The following is a 22,686-nucleotide window of genomic DNA, read 5'->3' as shown; positions in this document are numbered from 1 at the left end:
GTTATTTTAAGTCGAAGACAGTTGAGGTACCAGACCATGTACCTGGCCTGGGAAGGGCAGGGTCAGTTGCCTGGTTCATTTACTCAAGCATCTACAACTAACAAGTTGGCAGACGCTTTGATTTTTTTTTTTGCAGGTGTTAATGCCAAGGAAGCTAAGTGACCAATGAAAAGCCATACTTTCATGTTCCAAGCAGACCTGTAGTGACCATTTGGCTCATTTGATGGGACCAAATGCAAACCTTACGCTGTGACTGTTTGAGTTGAGTGCAAGGTACCACTGCTTAGATTAACAATGGTCCATGCGGAGGTAACAAAATGTTGAAACTGCCAAACTTTGAGCCTGCCCTGTAGGCACAGAGGCCCCTACTGCTAGGTCTCTAGTAGCTGATAGATGTATATAGAGTTAATGCCCTCCCATACATGGGGAACAGAATTTTGTCAGGTACCCCTGTAACTCCCATTTCCTTAAACCATTCGTTTACCTATTCAAATTGTGAAGAACAATGTTACCAAGCACATAAGGTTAACAGCTAAATTTTCCATAAGCTTGAATTGCCAAGGAGATAACTTAACGGCCTAAGGTACGTGTGCTTTAAGGTACGTGTGCTTTAAGTATATTTTTATTCAAACCTTGAGGGTGTAGCTGTAACAAGCTTTGTTGGCAATAACGGCCATATAATTGGCAAAATTGGACCCCATTATCAAAATCTGCTAAAAATTGTTTTAAATTTAAATACGTGCCTTCTGCCTGGGTAGGCTCAGCGTCTACATCCGCCTCCACTGGAAGGGAGGCTACGGGGATGACAGCCAGAGACCTGCAGAGGTTGGCGCTCCTGTGCCTGCCCTCACGGGCGTACACTGCCCTATCTTGGCGACGCCTTCATTCAACACCCACGTTAGGCAGCTCTACTCCGTCAGCCCCTGAGAAACTACTTCCGGAGGGTGTGAAGTTCTGGTTCCGGGGTCACGTTGACCTTTACCACTCCTACGGCCGGAAGCCCTTTTGGAGTTTGCTCAGTCTCAGTACTCAGCCGGTTCCGGCAGGGGGCGGGGGCGGGCCGCGCTGTGTCGCGGCGGCCGGGGGACTACCCTGCAAGGCCGGGGTGGGGGAGTTTAATACCCGCCTGCTCCCGGGGGGAGGGGAGGCCCAGCTAACCTCACAGCGCTTTAGATCCTGCTTCGGCCTCACTTGCGTTAACATGACCTTTATACACGTTAGAAGGGGAATTTCCAAACTTCTCAGAATTAGTTTCAGTTTTCAAAAAGATGAGCGCCGGCTATGTTCAAGTTATTTTGGGTACCTGCTTGTACACACGCGGGAATATTCTGGAAGAACATAAAACTGAGCCGGCATTTCCTCATGAACTTTGGGAGAGATGTATGTTTCGGTAGTTGAGTTTCTTGCTTAGCCAAATGCATATTATTTTCGTATTAAAAGGCAATATAAATGGACAGAAAATAATTTGAAAGCTACCAATAGCTTGCCAGTACTGAAAAGTAATATTTTCTCTTGGTCTAGAGTTTTCATGACCTTTTATGTGATACCCACCACCACCTGCATAGGCAAATAAACCTAAGATGTTTTGTAATGCATACCACCACATTATCTGGCTCAAGAAAATAATTTTGTGTATCATCCTTAAAAGTGTTAAAGCATTCATTATGTTTCATTCTGGCTCTTTGTTTTACTTTTATTCCCACTTTAAGTTTTTTTTTTAAAAAATAGTTTATGTATCTTTATAAATAAGTCATTTTGGGTACAAGGTAAGTTACAAGTCTACATGGGAAATAAAGGGTATTATTTTTAACAAAAATATAACTGAGCTGTGATTATAATCAGAGTGATTTTCTTAGGTCTCTAATTTCACGCACCATTCGATGTGAGCCAGAGTTGGAATAATACTGTTTTCCAGGGGCACTCCTTCAAAATACTGCCCTTAAGAAGCCCACACTCCTCTCCTCATTTTTGACACTACTGCTTACAGAGCATGGTTACTTAGTAAAGAAAGAAAGAGACAGAGAGAAAGAAAAAATAAGCATTTAAAGATATAATGGGGCAGCCTGCCCTGCTCTACCATACTGATTGAGGAGAAAACCCTGGACCTTTTTAAACTCCAGAATAGAGGGCTGACACTCCACAGATATTGGGGCTTTTGGTAAAGGAGACAGCACTGTATTACCCCTGAGCAACTAACCCAGGGTTGTCAGAAAGGCACTATTTAAGGACATTTGTTCTCAATGGTGGCAATACCATCCTTTAGGGGGTGCAATTTGGAAATAAATGGGGAGGGAAGTTTTTGTCACAGGGAGGGGAAGCAACCAAGCATGGTGCTAAATGTCCTGTGATGTATGGGGTTGATTCCAAACAACAAAGAAAATTTTAGTTTAGATCATTTTATACGTAATAAAAAAAACTTTTTTTGTTCCAGTTCATATACTTCTCAGCTTTCCAGGATTCCAAATGCTGTTTAAGTCAATGGAAGTTCGTACTGGGTTTTCTTCAGAATACTACCAAAAGTTGTTCAACCCAGTACATACTCAGTAGAATCTGAGTTACTAATACAAAACACTTTTCTCTGTCTGCATGTGTAGCTACTGCGTTCACAGTAACTCTGTGTACAGGTTTGAGCATCTGACCTCACTGTGTCTTCTAAGTGTATCTGTGCCCAAGCATTTACATATTTAAATACATGTTAAAACAAAATACTTTTATTTATCCCTATTTATATTAAAGTTAAGATGTGTTTAGGTAGGTTATATTATCTATGAATTTCATTTCAAGGTAGTAAAGGGTAGAGTTAAGAGTATTTGCTATAGAAAAGTAGAGTGTTGGATGGTGATAGGATTGAGAACCATCTGTTTAGGGGTCAAGAGACCATGTGAAACAGAGCTTGGAAAGAAGTCCTGACCACTTTTTGGGGAGCCTGGGTGGCTCAGTCAGTTGAGTGTCCGACTTCAGCTCAGGTCGTGATCTCACAGTTTATGAGTTCGAGCCCCGTGTCGGGCTCTGTGCTGACAGCTCAGAGCCTGGAGCCTGCTTCCGATTCTGTGTCTCCCCCTCTCTCTGCCCCTCCCCTGCTCATGCTCGCGCTCTCTCTCTCTCTCTCTCTCAAAAATAAACATTAAAAATTTTTTTTTTTAAAAGAAGTTCTGACCACTTTTTGTCAACCCCACACCAGATCCCCTGGTCACACCCTCCTCTACACTCCCCCCAGAAATTTCTGTGTCTTGCCCATAGTACTCACCATATGGACCTTTGCAGCCCAACCAGAGGCATCATGTGCCAGTACTGATTATCTGAATTAGGATGAGAACTGTGGCCATCGTAGGAGGAAGGAATCCTTTGGGTTAATCTTAGGTATCTTAAGATTTTAAAGATATATAAATGTTTCAAATTTTCTAAAAAAAAGCATTTATACCTATATATCATGTGATCTGATCACGTCTTGAGGGTTCTTTGAAATCATGTTAAAAAAGAGGAAATAAGAGAAGGAAAGAAGGAGCACCTTTTGGAAATTATTATTGTTAAAGAATCCACTTCTATGACTATCATGAAGCCAAGGACAGTAACTACACTGGACTCTGGACTTTATGGTTATAAGCAGTGTTCTCTCTATACCTGGAAGATGCCAAAGCCAACTATACAGTAGGCTTTTTCAGAGAAGACAAACCCTCTACTTTGCTTTATGAGGCAGTTAGCAACCTCAAGCCACAGACAGGTTGGGACCTGCGCAGACATCAGTGGAAACAGGGAGAAGGGAAGGGACTCAGGATAGGGTTTTGTCTCCTGTTTAAGTAGGCCAGGGTGGAAGGAGAGAAAAGCTCTACTCCTTGGTTCAAATCCTGCCAGACCCAAACCAAATTCCAGTGAAAAGAATTCCAGCTGAATGCCTCATCTTGGACATTTTCAAGGTCTCTACTCTGCGAAGGCGTTGGGTGGGTGGAAAGCCTAAGCCACCTATATTTCCCACCCTGTTTCTCTTCTTGGTTTTCCATGAAATGTAGCAGAACTTTCTGCATGCAAACCTCAGGTTCCAACAGGAAAAACTAGTCACAGAATGACAGAAGAGCTGTAGGCAACAGACCAGAGCTATGAGCAAGCCTGGGTTGGCTTTTGCTGAGTTTCACCCACCAATATCAGGATACTCAATCATATCTTAAGGGCTTCATACTAAATAGGAAAATGTTAAGATTCACCTAACAGTGGAGCCAAAAGCACTGAGCATTCTTTGCATCAGTGGGAACATGTACAGAGAGTCTGAACAGTTGGGTTACTGAAGAGGAAAGGTGAACAAGAACGATGACTAGGTATCTTCTAAGACCAGTGACACAGTTCAAGCTAGAGAACTTGATTTCAGGGGAGGTAAGTGACTCACACTAAAGCTAAACTCTTAATGAGGTACTCAACTCCCTACATGATGGTGTTTCATTCCTGACTGGCCTATCTCAGCCCTTCCCCCAGGAGAGAGAACTCTAGATAATGAATAAAGCCAAGGAACACATAGGGCTCTGGGCCCAAACAACTGTACACTGTTTATTGAGAACACCCGTAGATGGTGGGAAGGAGGGATGCCCTGTACCGCATCATGGCCACCACGGACTGGGAGCTGGGCCCAGAGATCACTGGCACAGCTGGGGGGTGGAGGGGTGGGCTTCCCATGACTCACTGACCATCACAAAGGTAGGAGGAACAAGAGAAGGCCAGACCTGAGAGCCTGGTACCATACTGCAAATGGGGATTGATTGGCCTTTGCCTTTCAAAAACAGAGGGTCAGGGGAGGGGACTACTAGAAAAAAATAGAAACTCTAAGATAAAAAAAAAAAAAAAAGTCCTGTACAGAACAAGACAGCATCTGCTCTCCAGGGCCCAAGACTGGCAGCAGGGACCTCAGGCAGGCAGGCCAGGAGCCTCCAGGGAAAGATCAGTGGTTCGGCTGAGACAGTCAGCTGCACATAATTGGCTAGTCGCCAGCACCCAGCCCCTTGGGAATATACAAATATTTACCAGATTCTCTTTGCTTGTTACAAAAAGAGATAAGAAAGCTTACAGCAGATTATTTACAAACAGTATCCCGGGATATCGTGAAGGCAGAGGTGGGCTGGCTTGGAAGGTGGGGTCTGTGGGGGCAGAGCAGCCACAGTTGGCCCAGAGGGTCCCAAGCTGGCCCCCTCCACAGGCTCCAGGCTCTGCAAGGCACTGGACTCTTACTGGGAAAGGGGCTTAATTCTTCTTGTGGAGGAACTTCATTTTGTTGCCTGTGGGTCAGAGAGGGCAAGAGTGAGAATGTTTCATCATCAATTCTTCCAATAGCCCTAACCCTCTCAGTGGGAGACAGGATTAGAAAGACTGGACTTCAGCTGTGACAGATCTGATTCAGGGCATCGAAAATATGCTAGAGCTCTAATTAGGGCACTGGTATCAATCACTGTGGGGCTATATGGGCAAGCTATTTAGCTTCTTTGGCCCCAATTTCCCTTTAAACTGAGACATTCTATGATTCCATGATTTAATTGGCTAAGCTCTTTCAAGGGAGTGGAGGTTTTCAGAGAAGGACCCTCTAGCACCTCGACTTCTGTAGACTCCTTTATGGCCTAGAGAAAAGCTCCCTGCCCCTAACATCCTCATATTCACTCAGGAAGGAGTACACTGAAAAAGACCTGATTTATGTAGGGATCTGTGGTTTCTCCTGGTTCTGCAGTTTGGTAAATGTGGTAAATGGTCTTGGAGCACTGGGCTGGGAACCTCTTCGCCAGGGGATCTCTTACTGTTCGGTCTACAGCCCCAGTATAAATATCCAATGATGGTACTGGTTTAGAGAAGTTTGGACACAGCCTTCTTGCTGAACACCCATCTCATCAGTGACCATGCTTCTTACCCAAACCTCGGAGAAACTTATTCATCCCACTCTGTTCAGTGTCTGGGAGTTCCTCTAAATACTGCTCCACTCGCTGCTCAAAGAGGCCTGGGGAAGAGGAGGAACAGGGAAGAGAACAGTCATTGCAGGGAGGAAAGGGGAGGCCTACTGGAGGGGATCATGGGCACAGATCCCCAAAACGGAGAAACTGAAGATCTGCAATTATAATTTATGGCAGCATCTTGTTAGAATTCAGACTGTTTCATTGGAACTATAATTAATGACATCTCACTGTGTTCATTGCTGAAGCAAGAAGCCCTCAGTACCTTGGTTCCCAGTGCACATCCCTGGCCCTGAACTGTATTCCATAAGGCAAAGATGCCATTCCTGATTTCAGAACTGGGCACCTTCTCTAGTTCCTCTTAAATCACTCTACTATGTTGTTCCAAAAGATTTGTTAGACTAAATGGGCAGTAGTAGTGGCATTCCTGATTTCAGAACTGGGCACCTTCTCTAGTTCCTCTTAAATCACTCTACTATGTTGTTCCAAAAGATTTGTTAGACTAAATGGGCAGTAGTAGTGGATAGAAGAAATAACAACACTGAGGTTAGACAGAAAGATCTTGATGAGATTTTATAAAAAAGGTCCTAGAGTGAGCTGAGCCTCTGAACGGCGGCTGCCACCAACCTCAGACAGAAAGCTAGCTCAATCTTCTTCAAGGGCTTTTCCAACCTGTGATTCTCAGAACCCCCGAAATTGCTCAGTCTTGTCTTTTTCTCTGAATAAGAAAGGCATCTGAGGAGGGGATGGGCAACCAATGGCATGCCACTCTTGGGTAGAGAGGAGTCCTACTCTCTAACCACGTGGCTCCAGCCTGCGCACAGTCTTGTGACAGCATCTACTGGGACAGGAGCAGAAGAGAGCTCCCTTGGCAGTTTCTATGAGAAGAAAGGAATGTTAGGAGGACTGGCCCTCGCTGATGATACCCAAGAGTTTCCATCACAGTACCTAACTATTCAGCCCAGTAGTAGCAGAAAACGTAGAGGAGAGGGCCCATAGCCCCCAACCCCAAGCTCTTCTGGCCTTACCCTTTGCACGACACTTTCTTAGCTCCCTGTCTTGGATGAAGCCAGCAAACATCTGAGACTCCATAAAAACCTCCAGAAAACGGCGGATGCTCTTGGAGGCCACAGACTTGCGGAAGGCTTCTCGCTGAAAGGCCCTCTCCCCCTTCTCACTCTGGGTCAGGAAGAGGGAGTAGTGCCCAACAGTCTCCACAAAGAACCGGATAAACACCTCTGACACCAGCCCATTGAGGGTATTACATTCTGGAAGAGAAAAGATAATCTTTGAGGTTCAGGTCAAGAATCTGTAATCTCCAACCTGCAACCCCACCCTCCAGCTGGTTTTGTCTCCCTCTCCCAAGAGAACTTCCAGCCAGAACCACTTATCTGTTTTTGAAACCTTATCTCTTGTGCTCCTGGCCTTGTAACTAGCCCCTGAGCTGGAAGATCAGAAATGACTGTCTGAACATGGAAGTTGGCAAATATTCACGAGTGAATGAGAGTGGAAATCAGAGACCAGAGGATCACTTTCCCCACACTCCTCACCCTTGGTGGTTTTCCTGGCTTCACAAGAAGAGGAAGTTACCTCTGTCTCCTGCAGGGGCTCAAGGCAAGGCCCCAGAGGGAGGAATAACTAGTTTTCTGTCAGCAAAAAGAGTCCTGTGGTTGCCACATGTCTTTGGGTTTTCCTTCTCAAACCTCCTGAGGTAGAGAAGAATTAGAGGGAAGAGGGTACCTTTATAGCCTGGGCCTCGCTAGAAGCGCCCCCAGTGTTGTTTATGTTTCTTTGACAAGACACCACAATACTTCTCTCCCCTTAGTCCCATTACTCCCTGAGCCCACTGGTAGTGGGGCTAGAGATTTCTAGGCTAGACTGAGACCAAGGTCCTATATCTGAAGCCTCATCAACCAGAAGGGTCTGGTGTGTAGAAACAGGGTCCCACTACCATGAAGCCCAGACCCAGAGCAGAGGGAGTCTGGGGGCAGAGCTGATCCTGCCCAGGGCAAGCCTCACTCACCATCATCAGAGTCACTGTCAGAGTCCTGGGAGATCAGTTCATTCTTCCTCTCTAGAGCCTGCTCCAGAGCCGCCTGTAACTTCCTCGGTAACAGCGTGTCCTCATCATCCATCTATAGTAGAAGGAAAACACACAGTGATCATAATCACATCTGACACTGGCTGAGCACTTACTATATGCTAGGCCCTGTTTGAAGAACTTAAATATATAATCTTATTCATTCCTCCTAATAAACCTGATGCTGTTATCAACCTCATTTTATAATGAGAAGCTGAGCACAAAGAGAGGTTAAGAAACTTGTCCAAGGTCACACAGGTAAAAAGTGGTACAGTTGGTGGCATTCACTGGCCAGGACCAGTCAGGGGTTCCTCGCCCAGCACCCTGATCTCTAGTTCCAAAGTGGGAAGCAGAGCTGGTTCAGGGCAGGGAAACTGTGGCCCGACCTGTGTCTCAGTTATAAGGCTAGGCTGTCCTTCCTGTTTCTGCAGTCTGGTTCCATGTCTGTCTGGACCTTGATGCCTGTACCCAGGAGTCACAGCTGTCAGTGGTGTGTAACATACTGTACATTCCCAGGGGGTACACCGTGGGCTATGCTCCTTAGTGGAGAGCCAGACTAGCAAAGGCTTTTTGAAGTTGACACGATGACTGCAAACCTTGACATTCCCTGGCATTTTCGGAGGCCTGGCCAAGACCATGCAGCTCAAAAGTGGCAGAGCCAGAGCTCAAGTGTTTGGACTTCCAGGCCATGCTCTCCACACACCTACACTCCCGTCACACTGGATAATCCCAACCAGAAATGCAGATCCTGTTGGGGTCAAGACTTCTCAGATCAGCCTCTCCCCGCCTTTGTCTATTCTGTGAATATGGAACCCAGAGAGCTCAACAAAGAGGCTACGAAAGTTAAGCAATGTGTGTAACAGTGCTGGGTGTTCTCCAGCCTGCATCAAACAAGCACCCACCCAGGGCAGGCCACATTCTGTGGTGTCCTGCTCTTACCTGTCGGATGAATCGGTCAGATCCCAGATTCACCATCAGTGCCTAAGAGAAAGAGTCCTTAGTGGCGGTGATGCAAGGTATGAGTCCCTGCAATGCCCTCCCCAGGCCTCCAGACCTCCTGGACTCCCAGAGTCAGACAACAGGAATAACTCCAGTCAGGGACAGACCACCCAGGGAGAAAGGATAAGAGCTGGGTAGAGAGGCCCAGAAGCCACAAGTGAGAAGATCCCAGTGGTCTTTCTCCCCTTTTTCCCCCCCTCCGCCCCTCCCTTCTGGGAGTTTCTGTTCCTTCTGTCCCTTCCTTCCTCCCCTCCTTGCCCAGCTGGCTCCCCAGGTGGCCCACCTCCTCCACAGGCAGCTCCTTTAGTTTGGGGAGGGAACTGGAGAGCAGGCCAACCAGGAAGGGTGTGGGACAGCAGACGATGTCAATCATGGAGGCCGGAAGGACAGGAATGAAGGTGTGCTGCCAGGAGAAGGGGTAGAGCAAGGCCACCACAGCATGGGAGCAGCTGGAGAGGGTACTGGTAGACAGACAGAGACAAAGCACCTGAACCCAGGCCCAGCACCTTCAGTGAAGGGGAATTAGAGCCTGCTATGGGTTCAAAACATCCTTTTATAGGTTAAACCTCCCAGTGCAACAAAAGTGCTAATGGAGTTCAGGTCTGGGTCTGCCCCTGCAGGCTGGTGAAGACCCCACATTCCCACCACTCAGGGCCTCAAGGACACTGGTACCACCCTCTGTGGGACTCGACCTAGGAACAGTGATTAAGGTATAGCAACACTTGAACACACAAAGGACTCACCTACATACCCCAAGGGCCACACTAACGTACAGACAGGCCTAACTTAGAGAGGGAGTATCAGCTCAAGCCAGGGAGTATGAGGATAAGGCAAGCAAGAGTTGATCACAAATTCATAATGTGGAAGAACTAGAAAGCCCTCATAGGTCATCTTATCAATTCCACATTTTACAGCTGGGGCCACAGATATGAAGGGTCGGTTTCATAAGTGGCCGACCTAGGACACAACCAGTTGTCCCATCTCCCAGTCCAGTGTTACTTGACTACTCTGCCCTCTATCCTAACCCCCCTCTCCCTATTTGCAAAAAGTGGTCTGACTGAGGACCCCTGACTGAGGTGAGGCACCTGGCACCATTCCACCAAGCTGAGAAAAGTGTCCGCTCCCACCTTTCCTCACCTAAGGTCTCAGTGGGGCCATCCCTCTCTCAGCCTAGAAGGGGCTCCAGGCCTCTAGACCCAGCAGCACTACAGGGCCAGCTATCAGAGCAGAATGACCAGTGCAAGACAGGGAGGAAGAGCTGTAGGGTGCTAGCTGGAAGGAAGTGTATACTCCCCACGTGAAGGGCCGGTGTGGGGCACTGGTAAACACAGGAGATCCACCCGGCTTGAACAACCCATCTGTTGGGAGGAAAATCAAAGGCTCTCCCCTAGGGACCATATTATAGATGAGAAGGCAGAGGCCTGCAGTCAAGTTCAGTCTTAAACCTGACTTTCCCACTCTGACCCGCTGCCTCTATTGGTCCCACCTATTAGCCATAATAGACTCTACTTGATCAGATCCAGCAGGGATTCTCTCCGTTTCCTAATGCCCCACCAGTAGGAGAACACGGTTCAATCCATGACAGAAGCAAACCCCCTCTTACAGAAGGATCTTTGGATGTTCACAAGTATTTTGTCACCCAGTGCCTTGTCTGGCTCTCCTGCCACCCTATGGACACCTAAAATAGTGCTGGGCCTTGAGGAAGAGACCCAGGTGTCCTGACTCTGACAGCCCTTCCCTTGGGGACAACAGCTCCCCACATGGTGAGGAGAGCCATCCAGAAAAGATGTAGAAAAGGGCTGTCTCAGGGTGGAGGGACACACTGATCTCCACAATCCCCTCCAATGAGCCTGGGTCTTTGGAGGCAGAAGGTTTTAGGGCTGATCACTGCAGAACCTGTGTATATACATAGTGCATCCCTCCCATATACTCAGACATAAAACTAGACCAGAGGGATAAAGGATTTGTGGAAAACCTAAAATGTGAGCAATGGAACATGAGCTGGCTGGACTTACTGAGCCCTGACCCAGTTCAGGCCTGCATGCCATCACTGGACTGCCTACCCTGCCCCTCCCCAGGCACAGGCAGACCCTGTGCATGATAGACATCTTTTCTAAGATCCAAGAGTAGCAGAACTTGAATGCTGAGCCAGGCAAAGAACAGAGCCTTGGGGTACTTTCCTTCCAGAATGGTGTAGGAATGTGCTCAGAGGCAGGGGCAGCCACAGAAAACAACAGCTCTATTCAGAGCCCTAGTGGAGCTGGGCTATGGGTGGGGGTGGCAAAGATAAGGCCCTGCCCTGAGTGAGGGAATGGAACCTTCAGGAAAAGAAACCTCAGGGTCCAGCCCTCATTAGGGACACCAAGCTCTGGCCAGAGCAGAACCTCACAGCTGGGCAGCCAGTGGCTTTGCTGATGGATAGTGAACCAGGGGGCAGAGAGGTAGCAGATAGGGGCCCCATGGAGCTGCTGTACCTGGCTAGTTCCAGCTGCTGGGCTTGGTCCCTTCCTGAGGACCTGATGGGCCCACAAGATACAAAGAACTGTGGGATAAAGAAACACTGAGACTGGGGCAGGAAGTGAGGGGCTGTTTTCATTTCTAAGGCTGGCCTTCTCTGGAAAAGTCAGCAGCCCTGGCATTTCCTCCTCTTCCTTCTCCTGGGCCAAGGGTGGGCCTGGCTTCCTGCCCCAGTGCCCTGTGAGGGCATTCAGGAGCCCCTTTCTCCAGCTCTCTTCAGTAGCCCCTCACACAGACAGAAAGACCCCAGGGAGCCTGGGCCTACTGAGGACCAACCAGAAAGAGGATTTTCCTTTTCTCCCCCTCCTATTAGCACCTGGCACGTGGTATGGCACAAAGCAGGTAGGTTAACAAATGTCCAAATGACTGAATTAATTCTACCCATCTAAAGAAACCACTTCTTCCTGTGATGGATTCTTTGACCAAAAAAATACACAATGTGTTGCCAAGATCTCATCCTTTCCCTGCCTGTCCACTCCCCACACATACTCTATGGTTTAAATATTTGTGCCCAAAATTCCTATGCTGAAATCCAAAACCCAAATATGATAGTGTTAGGAGGTGGGGCCTTTGGGAGGTACTCAGGTCATGAGGGTGGGGCCCTCATGAATGGGATGCACATCCTTATAAAACAGACCCATAGAGCTCCCTCGCCCCTTCCACCACATGAGGACACAGTGAGAAGGGATGAGCTGTGAACCAAGAAGCAGGCCCTCACCAGAACACAACCGCGTTGGTGCCCTGATCTTGGACATCCAGCCTTTAGAACTGAGAAATACATTTCTGTTGTTTACAAGCCACTCAGTCTGGTATTTTGTCACAGCAGCTTGAATGGACTGAGACATTTTCTTTTAAATCCTGACTGCCTAGAAGAGTTCAGCTCCTTCCACAACACCCCTCCCATGGCCACAACCAGATCTTGGCATCTAGAACTCCTCTACCTGTAAAATCATAAATGTCAACATTTCTGACCAAGACCTATGATCCAACCAGCTCTTTTCTTACTCACCCTAAACCAGCTGCCCTGCCTCACAGGCACCTCCTGTCTCTGGACATTTTTTCCCTTTCCTAGTTTGAGTAGACAACCTTCCTGCAACCAGTCTCCTCCCCAGCACCCTCAGTGCCTCACCTTGTCCTTCTCCACAAATCCCCAAGTGCCTGGCCCTGAGTCATGCCAATCAATTGCCCTCTGCAGGTGATGCCCTAACTGGTTCCTCCCTGGGGGGCTCAGCATTACTCCTCCTACCTCTAGTCAGTGCCCTTGGCTCTTCCTCACAGTGGTTCTGCCTAGAATTCATACCTCTCCTCAAACTCAGCATCCCACAGAGATGGCCTTGCCTGCCCTTTCAGAGGAAGTGCAGCCATCAGCCAGAAATCTCCTTACTCTACCTTTCTCCATAAAATGTATCTGTATCTGCACACTTGGCTGGGGCAAAAGAACAAAGGTCCCACCTCTTCCCTCAGGCCAAGTCCTCCCTTGGGTTCTCAATCCTACCACACCAATACCACAGTAGCTGGCATATACCAGGGCTCGTAAATACATGTCAGATTAATTAGTGGATGTGCCTTCCCCCTCTTCTTCCCCTTACCCTGCTGGGCCCTACCTGAGCTTATCTGCCACAAAAATGACCCGACGCTCCAGCAGCAGCGAGGCAAAGATTCGGATGAGCTGGCGCACACTGAGACAGGTAAAGAGGCACTCAAAGTCCACATGCTCCAGCCGGGAGTCCATGGGCCGCCGCAGCTCTAACACCTGCAGGAGAGCAAGGGGGAAAGTGGGTCTAGGCAGGCCAGGTGGGTGTCACGCCGGGTCCTATACAAAGTGACAGGCTGGAGGTTTCTCTCCCCACCTTCCTTTTCCAGGTCTCTAATATACCCCACCATGCAGTAAGACCCAGTCTCTGTCTCCTCTCAGACCACAGTACTTAGACACCTATCCTCTGAGCACTGGGGCAAACTGGACGATGAAGGAGGCTCCAGAAGGAAGGAGTTGATGGGCCATCCATCAGGCTCTCAGGAAAAGGAGGAGAGGTGACTATTCTTACAGATAAGGAGAATGAGGGAACCACACAGCTTTATCTGTGGGGTACCCCCCGCCCCCTTTTCCATCTCCCCAAACAAAGGTCTTGGCATCCACGCTGAACAGACCCCACAACCAATCGCTGCTCCCCAGGCCATAGGAAGAGCAGCATCTCTGTATCCCTGACTGCCACCTCTTGAAAGCCAATGCTAGTGTCCTTGTTGTCATGTCCTCTCCCTTTCCTGTTAGAGTTTCCTTCCAGAGGTCATGTTTGTCCTACCATTCTGGCCTCTATCTCTGCCAGCCTGTCTAATCTCTGTGCCAGTGACAAGGAAAACACAAGGAAAGGGCTGGCTATTCCACAACAGTGCCAGGAAGCAGGACTTTCTGTATCTGGGCCAGACCTAGCTGTCCTCCCTCCAGGGTGCTGCAAGGCCACTCCCAAGGTCACTGCTGTGGCACAGAAAGCCACTTCCCTGAGGGCAATCCAAAGGGTGAAGGATAGCAATTGACCCTAGCTGTGAGAGCAGGAGAAACTGCTGATGCCCAGGCCATGCCAAAGCAGCTGTCACAGGGGCCTGCAGAGTCTCCTCAGTCTCTCAGCGCATGCGGGCAGCAAGGAGGTCCAGGCCTCCTGATAAGCAGGGTGAAAAACAAATTCCCTCTTAGAGCCCCTTTAGAGCCCCATATCATCTCATGTATTTCTCAGGGTCTAAGCAAGGGAAGTTCAAAGTCCTAGCTCAGTACTCATCTCTCCAGGTCCCAGAGACCTGGCACAAGCTGCCCTAGCGATGGGTGTATGCTATCTTTCCCACCGGATGGTGAACTCCCAGACGGCCCAGTGGTGAGCACGATGCCGCGCGCACACACAAGGAATCCCATACCACAGTTTCCCCAGAGGCCCCCGCACCCCACTTGTGCTTGCCCCACCCCAGAAGTCACAGTGATGCTCTCCCACGCCGCTCCACCCCCAGGAGTCTGCATGCAGTCCAGCAGGCTCTGCTCTGCAGCGCAGCTTCACACTCCCACTACCCCCTGGGGTCCCTCCAGGGTGTGAGAATGCACAAAAGCAGCTCATGGGGCCTGGGCCTCCTCTCACTCACCCCTGCCCTCGAGGGTCACAGTCCAGCGGGGCTGACTGAGTCTAAACAACCACAGCTGTGAGACTGGTGTCAGAACGGAGGAAGCTACGCTTCACATCTGTACAGGGGCCCAGAGGGCCCAGAGGAAGGGCGAGACCCCAGCTGAGACAGGAAGGGGTCAGGGCAGTGGCTCAGAGCACAAGATACTTCACTTGGGCCGTCTAATGAGAGAAGGGAAGAGTGTTCAAGGCAAAAGGAAGCAGGGTTCAGGGACAGTAAGCAATTCAAGTCAGAGTGCTGAGAAATGAGGCTGGTGAGGGTGGGGCCATCCCGAAGGGCTCCCAGGCAGGCTGCTGGGATCTCCCATCAGGGCAAGGCTGGCCATCTTGCGCCAGACCCCTCAAGAAGCCTAAAGTCCCTCCAAACGAGGGTGGTTGAAAAGAGGCCAAGAGAAAGCCCTGAAATGGCATTTGCGCCACCGGCAGTACCCTGTGTTTCTACAGTCAGACCCTCTCCCACTCTGCAGCAACTAAGCCATTTCTTCTTCCCTCTGCTAGAACCCAGCACCCACCTCTCACTCTCAAATGGCCTTCTTCTCCATTTTGAGAAAACCGAAGCTGCCAGAGGAGAATCCAAAATCTATGAGCCATGGCCCTTCCTGCCAACCCACAAGGAAGTGCCTATTTCTCCTAATGAAAGTCAGTCCCTCCCCGGATCCCACAGCCCTGCCACCTCCTGGGGGACAGAGAGTCCTCTCCCTCCCTGCTTCTTTCACCTCTGCCTCAGCTGGGCCATTCCCACCAGCCTCAAGACAACCATCTGGAGCCCCCTTTCAACCACTGACTGTCCCCTTCCCTAGTTCTGTTCATCACCAAGCATCTTGAAGAGATGTCCACGCAGTCTATTCCCACTTTCTCACTCCAGTTCACTTCTCTACTCACTCCACTCAGGCGTCTGGGTCCCTGGCCCCGGCTCCACTGAAATCCACTCTTGTCATTGCCATTCCTCATGGCATCTTGCCATTCCTCACCCTGACCTCACCTGATCACCCCTTCCTTCTGGAGATGCCCCCTTCTTGGCTTCCAAGCCACGGCCTGCTATTCTTCCTGTCTTCTCACTCCTGAGGGTGGCTATTCTTCCGCTGCAGGACCCCTAAATGTTGGAGTTCCCCAGGTCTGAGGAGGATCTTCTCTCGGGTGCCTCACAGGTATCTTAAACAACACGTACAAGATCCACTTCCTCCTCTTCCTCTTCAGAGCCTGCTCCCCCTACAGGCAGCACTCCATCATCTACCCTGTCACTCAAGCGAGAAAGCTGGGAGTTAGCCTTAAAATCTCCCTAACATTTATTTCCACTCAAACTGGTCCTAATTCTAAAACACATCTCAACTCCACCTACTTCTCCTCATTTTTCTACCACACCTTAATCCTAGCTACTATCATCTCTTGCCTGTAATACTATACAGGAGCTTAGCTGGTCTCCCTGTTTTCACTCCCATGCATTATCTCCATAGCAGCCAGAGTGAGCTTTTAAAAGAACATCTCAGATCTTATAACCCTGCTTTAGATGACATCCAAAATCCTCACCTTGGCCTAGCAGGCACACTGTGACGTGGCCCTTGCTTCCTATCACACCCTGCTCACCACCCTTTAGACCATCTCGACCTGTTTTCAGTTCCTTGTCACTTTCCCAACATAAGCCTTTGCCCGCGCCGTTCCCTCTCTACCTGGAATAACCTCCCATCCACACCCTTCTCTTTCAGTCTCCCTCCTCCACTTCATTTAGCTGACTCTACTCACCTTAGTCGCTTCTTCAGAGGAGGCCTTCCCTAGCCCCCCGAACCTAAAGCAGATCCCCTGTTACACACTCTCACTCCTGTGCTTGCACTTGGCACTTAACACTTTAGAAACTGTCTATTTAAATGCGTGTATATGCATTTACTATTGGTCTCTCCCACTAGATTACGAACCCCACAAGCTCAGAGCTGTGTCCCACGTCAACTTCATGACTGCTCCCAGGTGTGGCGCAATCCCTGACTGTGAGAGAACATTACCAGGAAATCCCTGATGAATGAATTAAAGGAGGGCAGGTGGAATGCAGTGGAGTCCAAGCAGGTCAGGGAAGGCCCCCTTGCAGCTGCAGGGAGTTGGGCCCCAATTACAGTTCTGTCATTCACTTCTCCAGTCCCTATTGATTAGGTGCACACACATGGAGAGCAAGGAAGGGGCCATGCTCTGCCCCTCCTGGGGACTGCAGCATTGGCTCAGCAGGCCTTGCTCCAGCCCCCATCCATCGTGTGAGAGAACAGGCAGCAGAAATCCCTACCTCATTGCCAGCACCTGGAAGAAATGTCTTCACTTTGATGGTCTTCCCCGGGGCAGGGAAGGGTGACTCCATGAGACTTCTCATGAAGGGATAGACCAAGGCAGCAGAGATCCCACGCCGGCGCTCCACCTCATCAAGGACCTGTGCCCACCACCAGCAGTCCAAAAAGGAAGGGGATCAGGGCACTGCCCTTTCCCTACCTCCTGGGCAGAGAAGAGGGTGGCCTGGCATCTGACCAGCTGGGGCCAAAAGCTGGGGGACAGGAGGACTGTCTCACCAGCAGATTTACACTCTATCCTTCCTGCTTCCCTTGCACTCAATGACTGCTCTGCTCATTAACTCATCCTTGCCTCACACCCAGGAGCTGGGCAAAGGAAACACTACTTGGGAGTTGGGTCCCTGGGCACTTTGCTTCCCCAAGGACTCTGGCTCTTCCCATGGCCTAGGGACAGCTATGACACTGGCAGACCAGGCTGGTACAAGGAGCTGGGGAGATGCCAGCTGGACAGCTGGGAAGTCAGGCTTGAGAACAGGAAGGAGTCAGAGAGCCTGCTCTACTTGCTCTTGCATTCTCTTTCTCTCGCGCTCACTCACTCACACACACAGGTGGTTTTCTCATCTAAGCTGGCTGCTGATACTCCTAAGGGAGCTGTCCGCTGGGGGAAAGGGGAGGGAAGTAAGCCGGAGCCCTCTTACCTTGGAAAACAAGCCGAAGCAGCCAAGGCGGCTGATGACACAGTATACTTCTGGCAGCCGAGGCCCTTTCCCACTTGGCTGGGTTGGGACGAGGCAGAGGAGAGAGAGACAGATACAGAGAATGCATGATGACTACATCTGGCTGCTTTTCCTTGGGAACTGAAGACTAAGGACTGCTCTCCTAGTGGAAGACTCCAAGACCCCACTAAACCTCTACTCAACCAGGCCCCAGGTCTGGAAAGGCTGACACTCTTGGGGGGCAGGCTTCAGCCTCTGCTGGGTCTTCCAGCCCAAGGTGCCAGATTCCTGCTAAGCTCCTTCCAGGAGGACACGGACAGAGACTGGCAAAGGATTAAGCAGTATGGCAGAAGCTTTAGGGTGACTCATAGATTTACATCTCTAAGGCTGGGAATCCAGAGGATGCAATGATAACGAGAGGGACTTGTGTACATTCTTAGGAGCAAGCCGTGTAGTCCTCTGCGGCTCACAGGGGACATTCTAAAACATTCCTATTCTAGATTCCCCTTTCCTTCCTTCCTTGATCCACCCCATTCTAGTAAGGCAAACTGAAAATAGATAAGGGCAGTAAAGTACTATTTACTGAATATTTACCATATGTGAATCCTGGGCTTGGTACCTGAGACAATACCTTGTGACTCAGGCACTATCATCTGCATTTTATAGATGAGTAAACTGAGTTACAAAAATATTAAGCCATTGCCCAAGGGCATGCATCTAAAAGTCATGGAGCCAGGAGTCTCTTTTGGCCTCTGATTTGCTGTCTTATCTCTAAAGCATGCTGCCTTCTGACAGGATAGAAGGGAAAGGGACACAAAGACACAATAGAGGTATGCTACCAGCGGTGAATGAAGGAAAAAGGAGACTGAAAAGGTGACTGGCTGGAGATGTGCATTAAGAGCTCCCCGGGCCTGGAGACCCCAAATGCAGGCTGGGATGAGTCCACAGGAGTCTACTTCTCCAGCCAGGGGCTGGCAGGACTCTGTGGCTGCCTCTGGCTCAGAGGCCTGAGTGCCTGGCAAGGCCAAGTAGGGAGGGAGCAGAGCAGCAGGTGCTGGCCCCTCATGCAGGCTGCTAAGCAAATGCAGATGGGTCTATTTCAGTTTCCAAACCTGCTGGCCACACGTCACAGATCTAAAGAGAAGGCAGAATCTGTTTTTGTCCATATTAGGCCTGAAACTCACTCCTCTCTCTTTCCCTCTCCCCCGCCTCCCCTAAAGCCCCAAGTGATTAAATCAAGTATGTGGGATTTGGGTTAGAATCATTGTGTCCAATCTACAGGAATGCCGGGCTAGTGCCAGCCCCCTTGGCAGGGACCCAGCCCAGGCCCTCTCTGAGCACGCCAGGACAAACACGCTCTTCCCTGGGGGCAGCAGGCCTGCTGCAAAGGAGAGGCTCTGCTCCATCACTATTCCTGCAAAGGCAGCCTTTGGAACATTCCTCTCCAGGCCCAGGTGAACCTGGGGCATGCTGGACTCTGCCTGGCTCCCCACCTGGCATCCATACTGCTCCACATTCCCTTAGCCCTACTCACTGGGCATTCAATATTCAAATATCCCTTCCCCCTGGACTACCCTTTGGGGTGATCCAAGAATATCAGACTTGGTGTTCAAGAACTTAGGGTCAATCCTGGCTCTGTCTCTCACTGGCTGTGTGACCCTGGGCAAGTCATTCCATTTCTTAATCTATAGAACTGACATAATAATACCTCATGGACTATTAAAAGGATCAAAAAAGATGACATACTTAAAGCATCTAGCCTGGAACATAATAGGTCCTAAATAATAATTCATTCCCTTTGTCTTCCCTTCTATGTTGAAAGTTCTACCTCCTCTACTAGACTATCTAAAATTCCTTGAGGATTGGGTTGGATTCATGTCTAACTTATCTTTTTGTGCCTTTAACATGCTGCCTGACCCTCAACAGGAGTATGGTACGTGTTTCGGAATGAATGAATGAATGAATGACCCAGAATCCATCGTTTGGGGTCCCTCCTATACATTACCTTTGCCTAGGACTGGCATCTAGTGAGTCCTGCCCCTGGACTGGCATCTAGTGAGTCCTTGTCCCACTAAGGCATGGGGACCCTTAAACACTGCTGACACCCCAAACCAACACCATCCCTAGTGAACTTCAGGGAGGAGTGTAACAGGACTCTCTTTACCTTACCTCAGTCTATTTCTCAGAACTACGGGAAGGGGTTTGGGGAAGGGCTTCTCTCTATATAACATGGCTTATATTTTCAAAACCTTCCCTTTCTCCTGTGTTCAAGGCATCTCTCCCAGAATCCCAGGGAAGGTACTGCTCTATCCCTCCTCAGCCTCCAACACTATCAGACCACAGACAGGATTCTTCCTCACATCAGGCTGGCCAGTATGGGCATGAGGAAGGTTGTCCTCCACCCCTGTCTGATGCACACACATACTGCTGAAGGGATATGATCCTTCAATCTAGCATCAGCAATCAGAGCCCAGAAGCCCGAGGGAAATGAATGAGAAGAAAAAGTGTAGGAAAGTTAAAAACATATGACAGCCCAGTAGAAGGTGATTCACTCTCTCCTCTTATTGCAGATTATCTTAGATCCTGGGGCCTGATCAAAGGAGTCATTCTGAGTCCTGCCATCCCAGGAGTGCCTCCTCCTTGTGAGTGTGTGAGACTGTGTGTGTGTGTGTGTGTGTGTGTGTGTGTGTGTGAACGTGTGCTCTGCGGTGGCATCATGGAGCATACGAGGAAGCAGAATGTAGGCTCTCATACAAGCTAGAGTTGAAGAAGATGCATGCACACACACTTATACACACGTGTGGCCCAGCCCTACAAGGACTGAATGGCCCTACTCACCAGTAAGCGCCTGCAGTAGCCAAAGCGTCTGCTGCCATCTTCCCCAGTCAGCATGAAAGAGAAAGTCTCACTGGAATAGGGAGGGGTCTGGCATCAGGGAAGCATCAGAGGACCCAGGAAATAGCACCCAAGAAGAGGAAATGCCCTCCCAAGGAGGGGTGAAGGGCTAGGTTGCTGTAGAGAGCAGGCTGGGACTTGGGTGTGCCCCATGCAGTTGCCCCTGCTATGGAGGTAAAGGAGATTCTGCCCCTTCCTGCCTCCAGCCAGACCAGGCCAGGCCTCACCTGCTATACTCTGACACAGGAAGCCAGTCCTTGGCATCAGGGAAACAAAACTGGGGAATGGCCTTGAGCCTCTCCTCTGCCTCCCGCATCTGCTTGGTGGGTCGGTCCAGCTATGGGGAGAGAAATATAGGGAGAGATAGACAAGAGAAGATGTGGATCCTGAAGGTGGTGGGGGGTGGCTGAGAAGCGTCTCCTCCCCTGAGAGCTCTAGATGGCATCCTACCAACTGGCATGCTTCTGCTTCTCAGCAATCCTGTTCCCATTCCCGATTCTTACAGCGAGGTCTGGGTGTGGGCTGAGTCATCATTTACTCATTCAATATATGCCAAATGAGCGCTTTTCTGTGGCACCTGGCCCTGTGTCATGCTCTGGGGCTACCGATGGAAAACAACATGGGCAAGGTCCCTGTCCCTACACATTCTAGTCAGGAGGGTGAGATACTCAACAACAAAATTTCAGAGGGTGCTGCAAAGGAAATAAATAGGGAGATATGACAGACAGAACCAGGCAGGGGAAGGGATATCTTAGGTATTTGGAAAGATCTCCTGGAAGAGGTACTATATGGGCAGAGAATGAGGAATGAAAAAGAGCTAGCAGCCATGTGCAGAGCTGAAGAAAGAACATTCCAGGCAGAGGCAGAGAGAAAGGAGGCCAGGTTGGCTAGCTGGTGATGGGCAGAGAAGGTGTGGTAAGAGGGAAGGTAGGTAGGGGATGGGGAGGGACAACTCATTGGTACAGGGTTTCTTTTTGAGGTGATAAAAATGTTCTAATTGTACAACTCTGAATATACTAAAAGTCACTGAACCGTATACTTTAACTGGCTGAATTATACAGTATGTGAATTAGGTCTCAATAAAATGGTTTAAACAAAAAGAAATAAAATAGTAGAAGTACCTGGGGGCCCTTCCTCAGGCCCTTTGCCAACCTTATAAAAAATTTGGATTTCATTCTAAGCATACTGGGAGGTGTTCTTTCCACCCTCATGCTCTGAACAAGCACTGACCCAAACCCACACCCCCTGAAGCCCTCTGTTCCCTGCTGGCTAGCAGGATCCATGCTCAGGGCTGTCGCAGTGAGGGGAGTGACTGCAGCAGGACCAGGATCTCTCTTGCTCCACAGATGGGCCAGGCAGACAGAAGGTGCTAGAGGAGGGGATGGGAGGAGGGAGAGATGGCCTCACCTTGGGAAACTGGTAGGAGACTTCAGGGAGGTAGGTGTTTCGAGATGGCTTCTTCTTGAGGGACACCACCACAAAGTACTCAAAAAGCTCCCGCTCTTGCCACTCGAGCAGTTCCAGCTCCAGGGTCCGATAGCTGGGCGCACGCTTCAGCATCGACTGGATGTGGACTAGGCGCTGTGTGTGGGCTGGGGGCAGGTCACAGGTCAGGGGAGAGGCAGGCTGGACCCTCACAGATTCCACATCAGCCTCCCTCTCAGGCTCTGCCTCTGTGGACCACCTCTAAGTGCGGGAGCCTGGTCTGATGCCCTGTCCAGGCAGGTTTTGGGGGAGAAGTAGCAGGAGCAATGTATCTACGCCTGTGCAAAGGCCCTACCCTGCCTCAGGGAGCTACTACTGGAGCCTCTGGAGGCTGGGCTGGGGCTGGCAAGACTGCTTGAGCCCAGTAAACCCAGGCGTGTATCACTGCGCCTACCTACCTCTGCCTAGTGTCAACATGAGAAAATGTGGACCTCCATGGAGGCTTCATCCTGGACCCCTCTCAAGAGTCCTTGGACCTGGACCCTTTGTCCCAGTTTCCTGACCCAAAGTCCACTTGCCCACATGCCTGGGGGAACCAGTAGAGAAGGGAAGGAAGGAGCTAGGTTCCACATACTATAACCATCCAGTAAAGTCTAGGCAGGTTTCCCAGTAGAGAAAGAACAGACATTTGTCCAAGGCTGCCGGAACAGG

The 22,686-nt window shown here is 49.8% G+C and overlaps 1 protein-coding gene across 10 annotated transcripts in view; it reads right to left on the bottom strand.

Moving 5' to 3' along the window:
* Positions 1–4,510: 4,510 nt before the first annotated feature.
* The window catches only part of DENND2B (DENN domain containing 2B), a 156,770-nt gene continuing 138,594 nt past the window's right edge, over positions 4,511–22,686 (bottom strand). For all 10 annotated transcript variants that reach the window (XM_081790310.1, XM_081790311.1, XM_081790308.1 and 7 more), the window contains 12 exons: positions 21,958–22,142; positions 20,778–20,887; positions 20,494–20,563; positions 17,638–17,715; positions 16,942–17,082; positions 13,119–13,267; positions 9,281–9,458; positions 8,938–8,979; positions 7,942–8,053; positions 6,947–7,186; positions 5,879–5,965; positions 4,511–5,258 (listed from right to left, as the gene is read on the bottom strand). In XM_081790310.1, coding sequence (XP_081646436.1) covers positions 5,224–5,258; positions 5,879–5,965; positions 6,947–7,186; positions 7,942–8,053; positions 8,938–8,979; positions 9,281–9,458; positions 13,119–13,267; positions 16,942–17,082; positions 17,638–17,715; positions 20,494–20,563; positions 20,778–20,887; positions 21,958–22,142 — 1,427 coding nt within the window. In that variant the 3' untranslated portion in view covers positions 4,511–5,223. The remainder of the gene's footprint in view (positions 5,259–5,878; positions 5,966–6,946; positions 7,187–7,941; positions 8,054–8,937; positions 8,980–9,280; positions 9,459–13,118; positions 13,268–16,941; positions 17,083–17,637; positions 17,716–20,493; positions 20,564–20,777; positions 20,888–21,957; positions 22,143–22,686) is intronic.

This window comes from Panthera onca, chromosome D1 (assembly GCF_046562875.1).
Source record: "Panthera onca isolate mPanOnc1 chromosome D1, mPanOnc1 haplotype 2, whole genome shotgun sequence".
Lineage (NCBI taxonomy): Eukaryota > Metazoa > Chordata > Mammalia > Carnivora > Felidae > Panthera > Panthera onca.
Note: the sequence above shows the minus strand (reverse complement) of the source record. Positions and strands in the feature narration are given on the sequence as shown.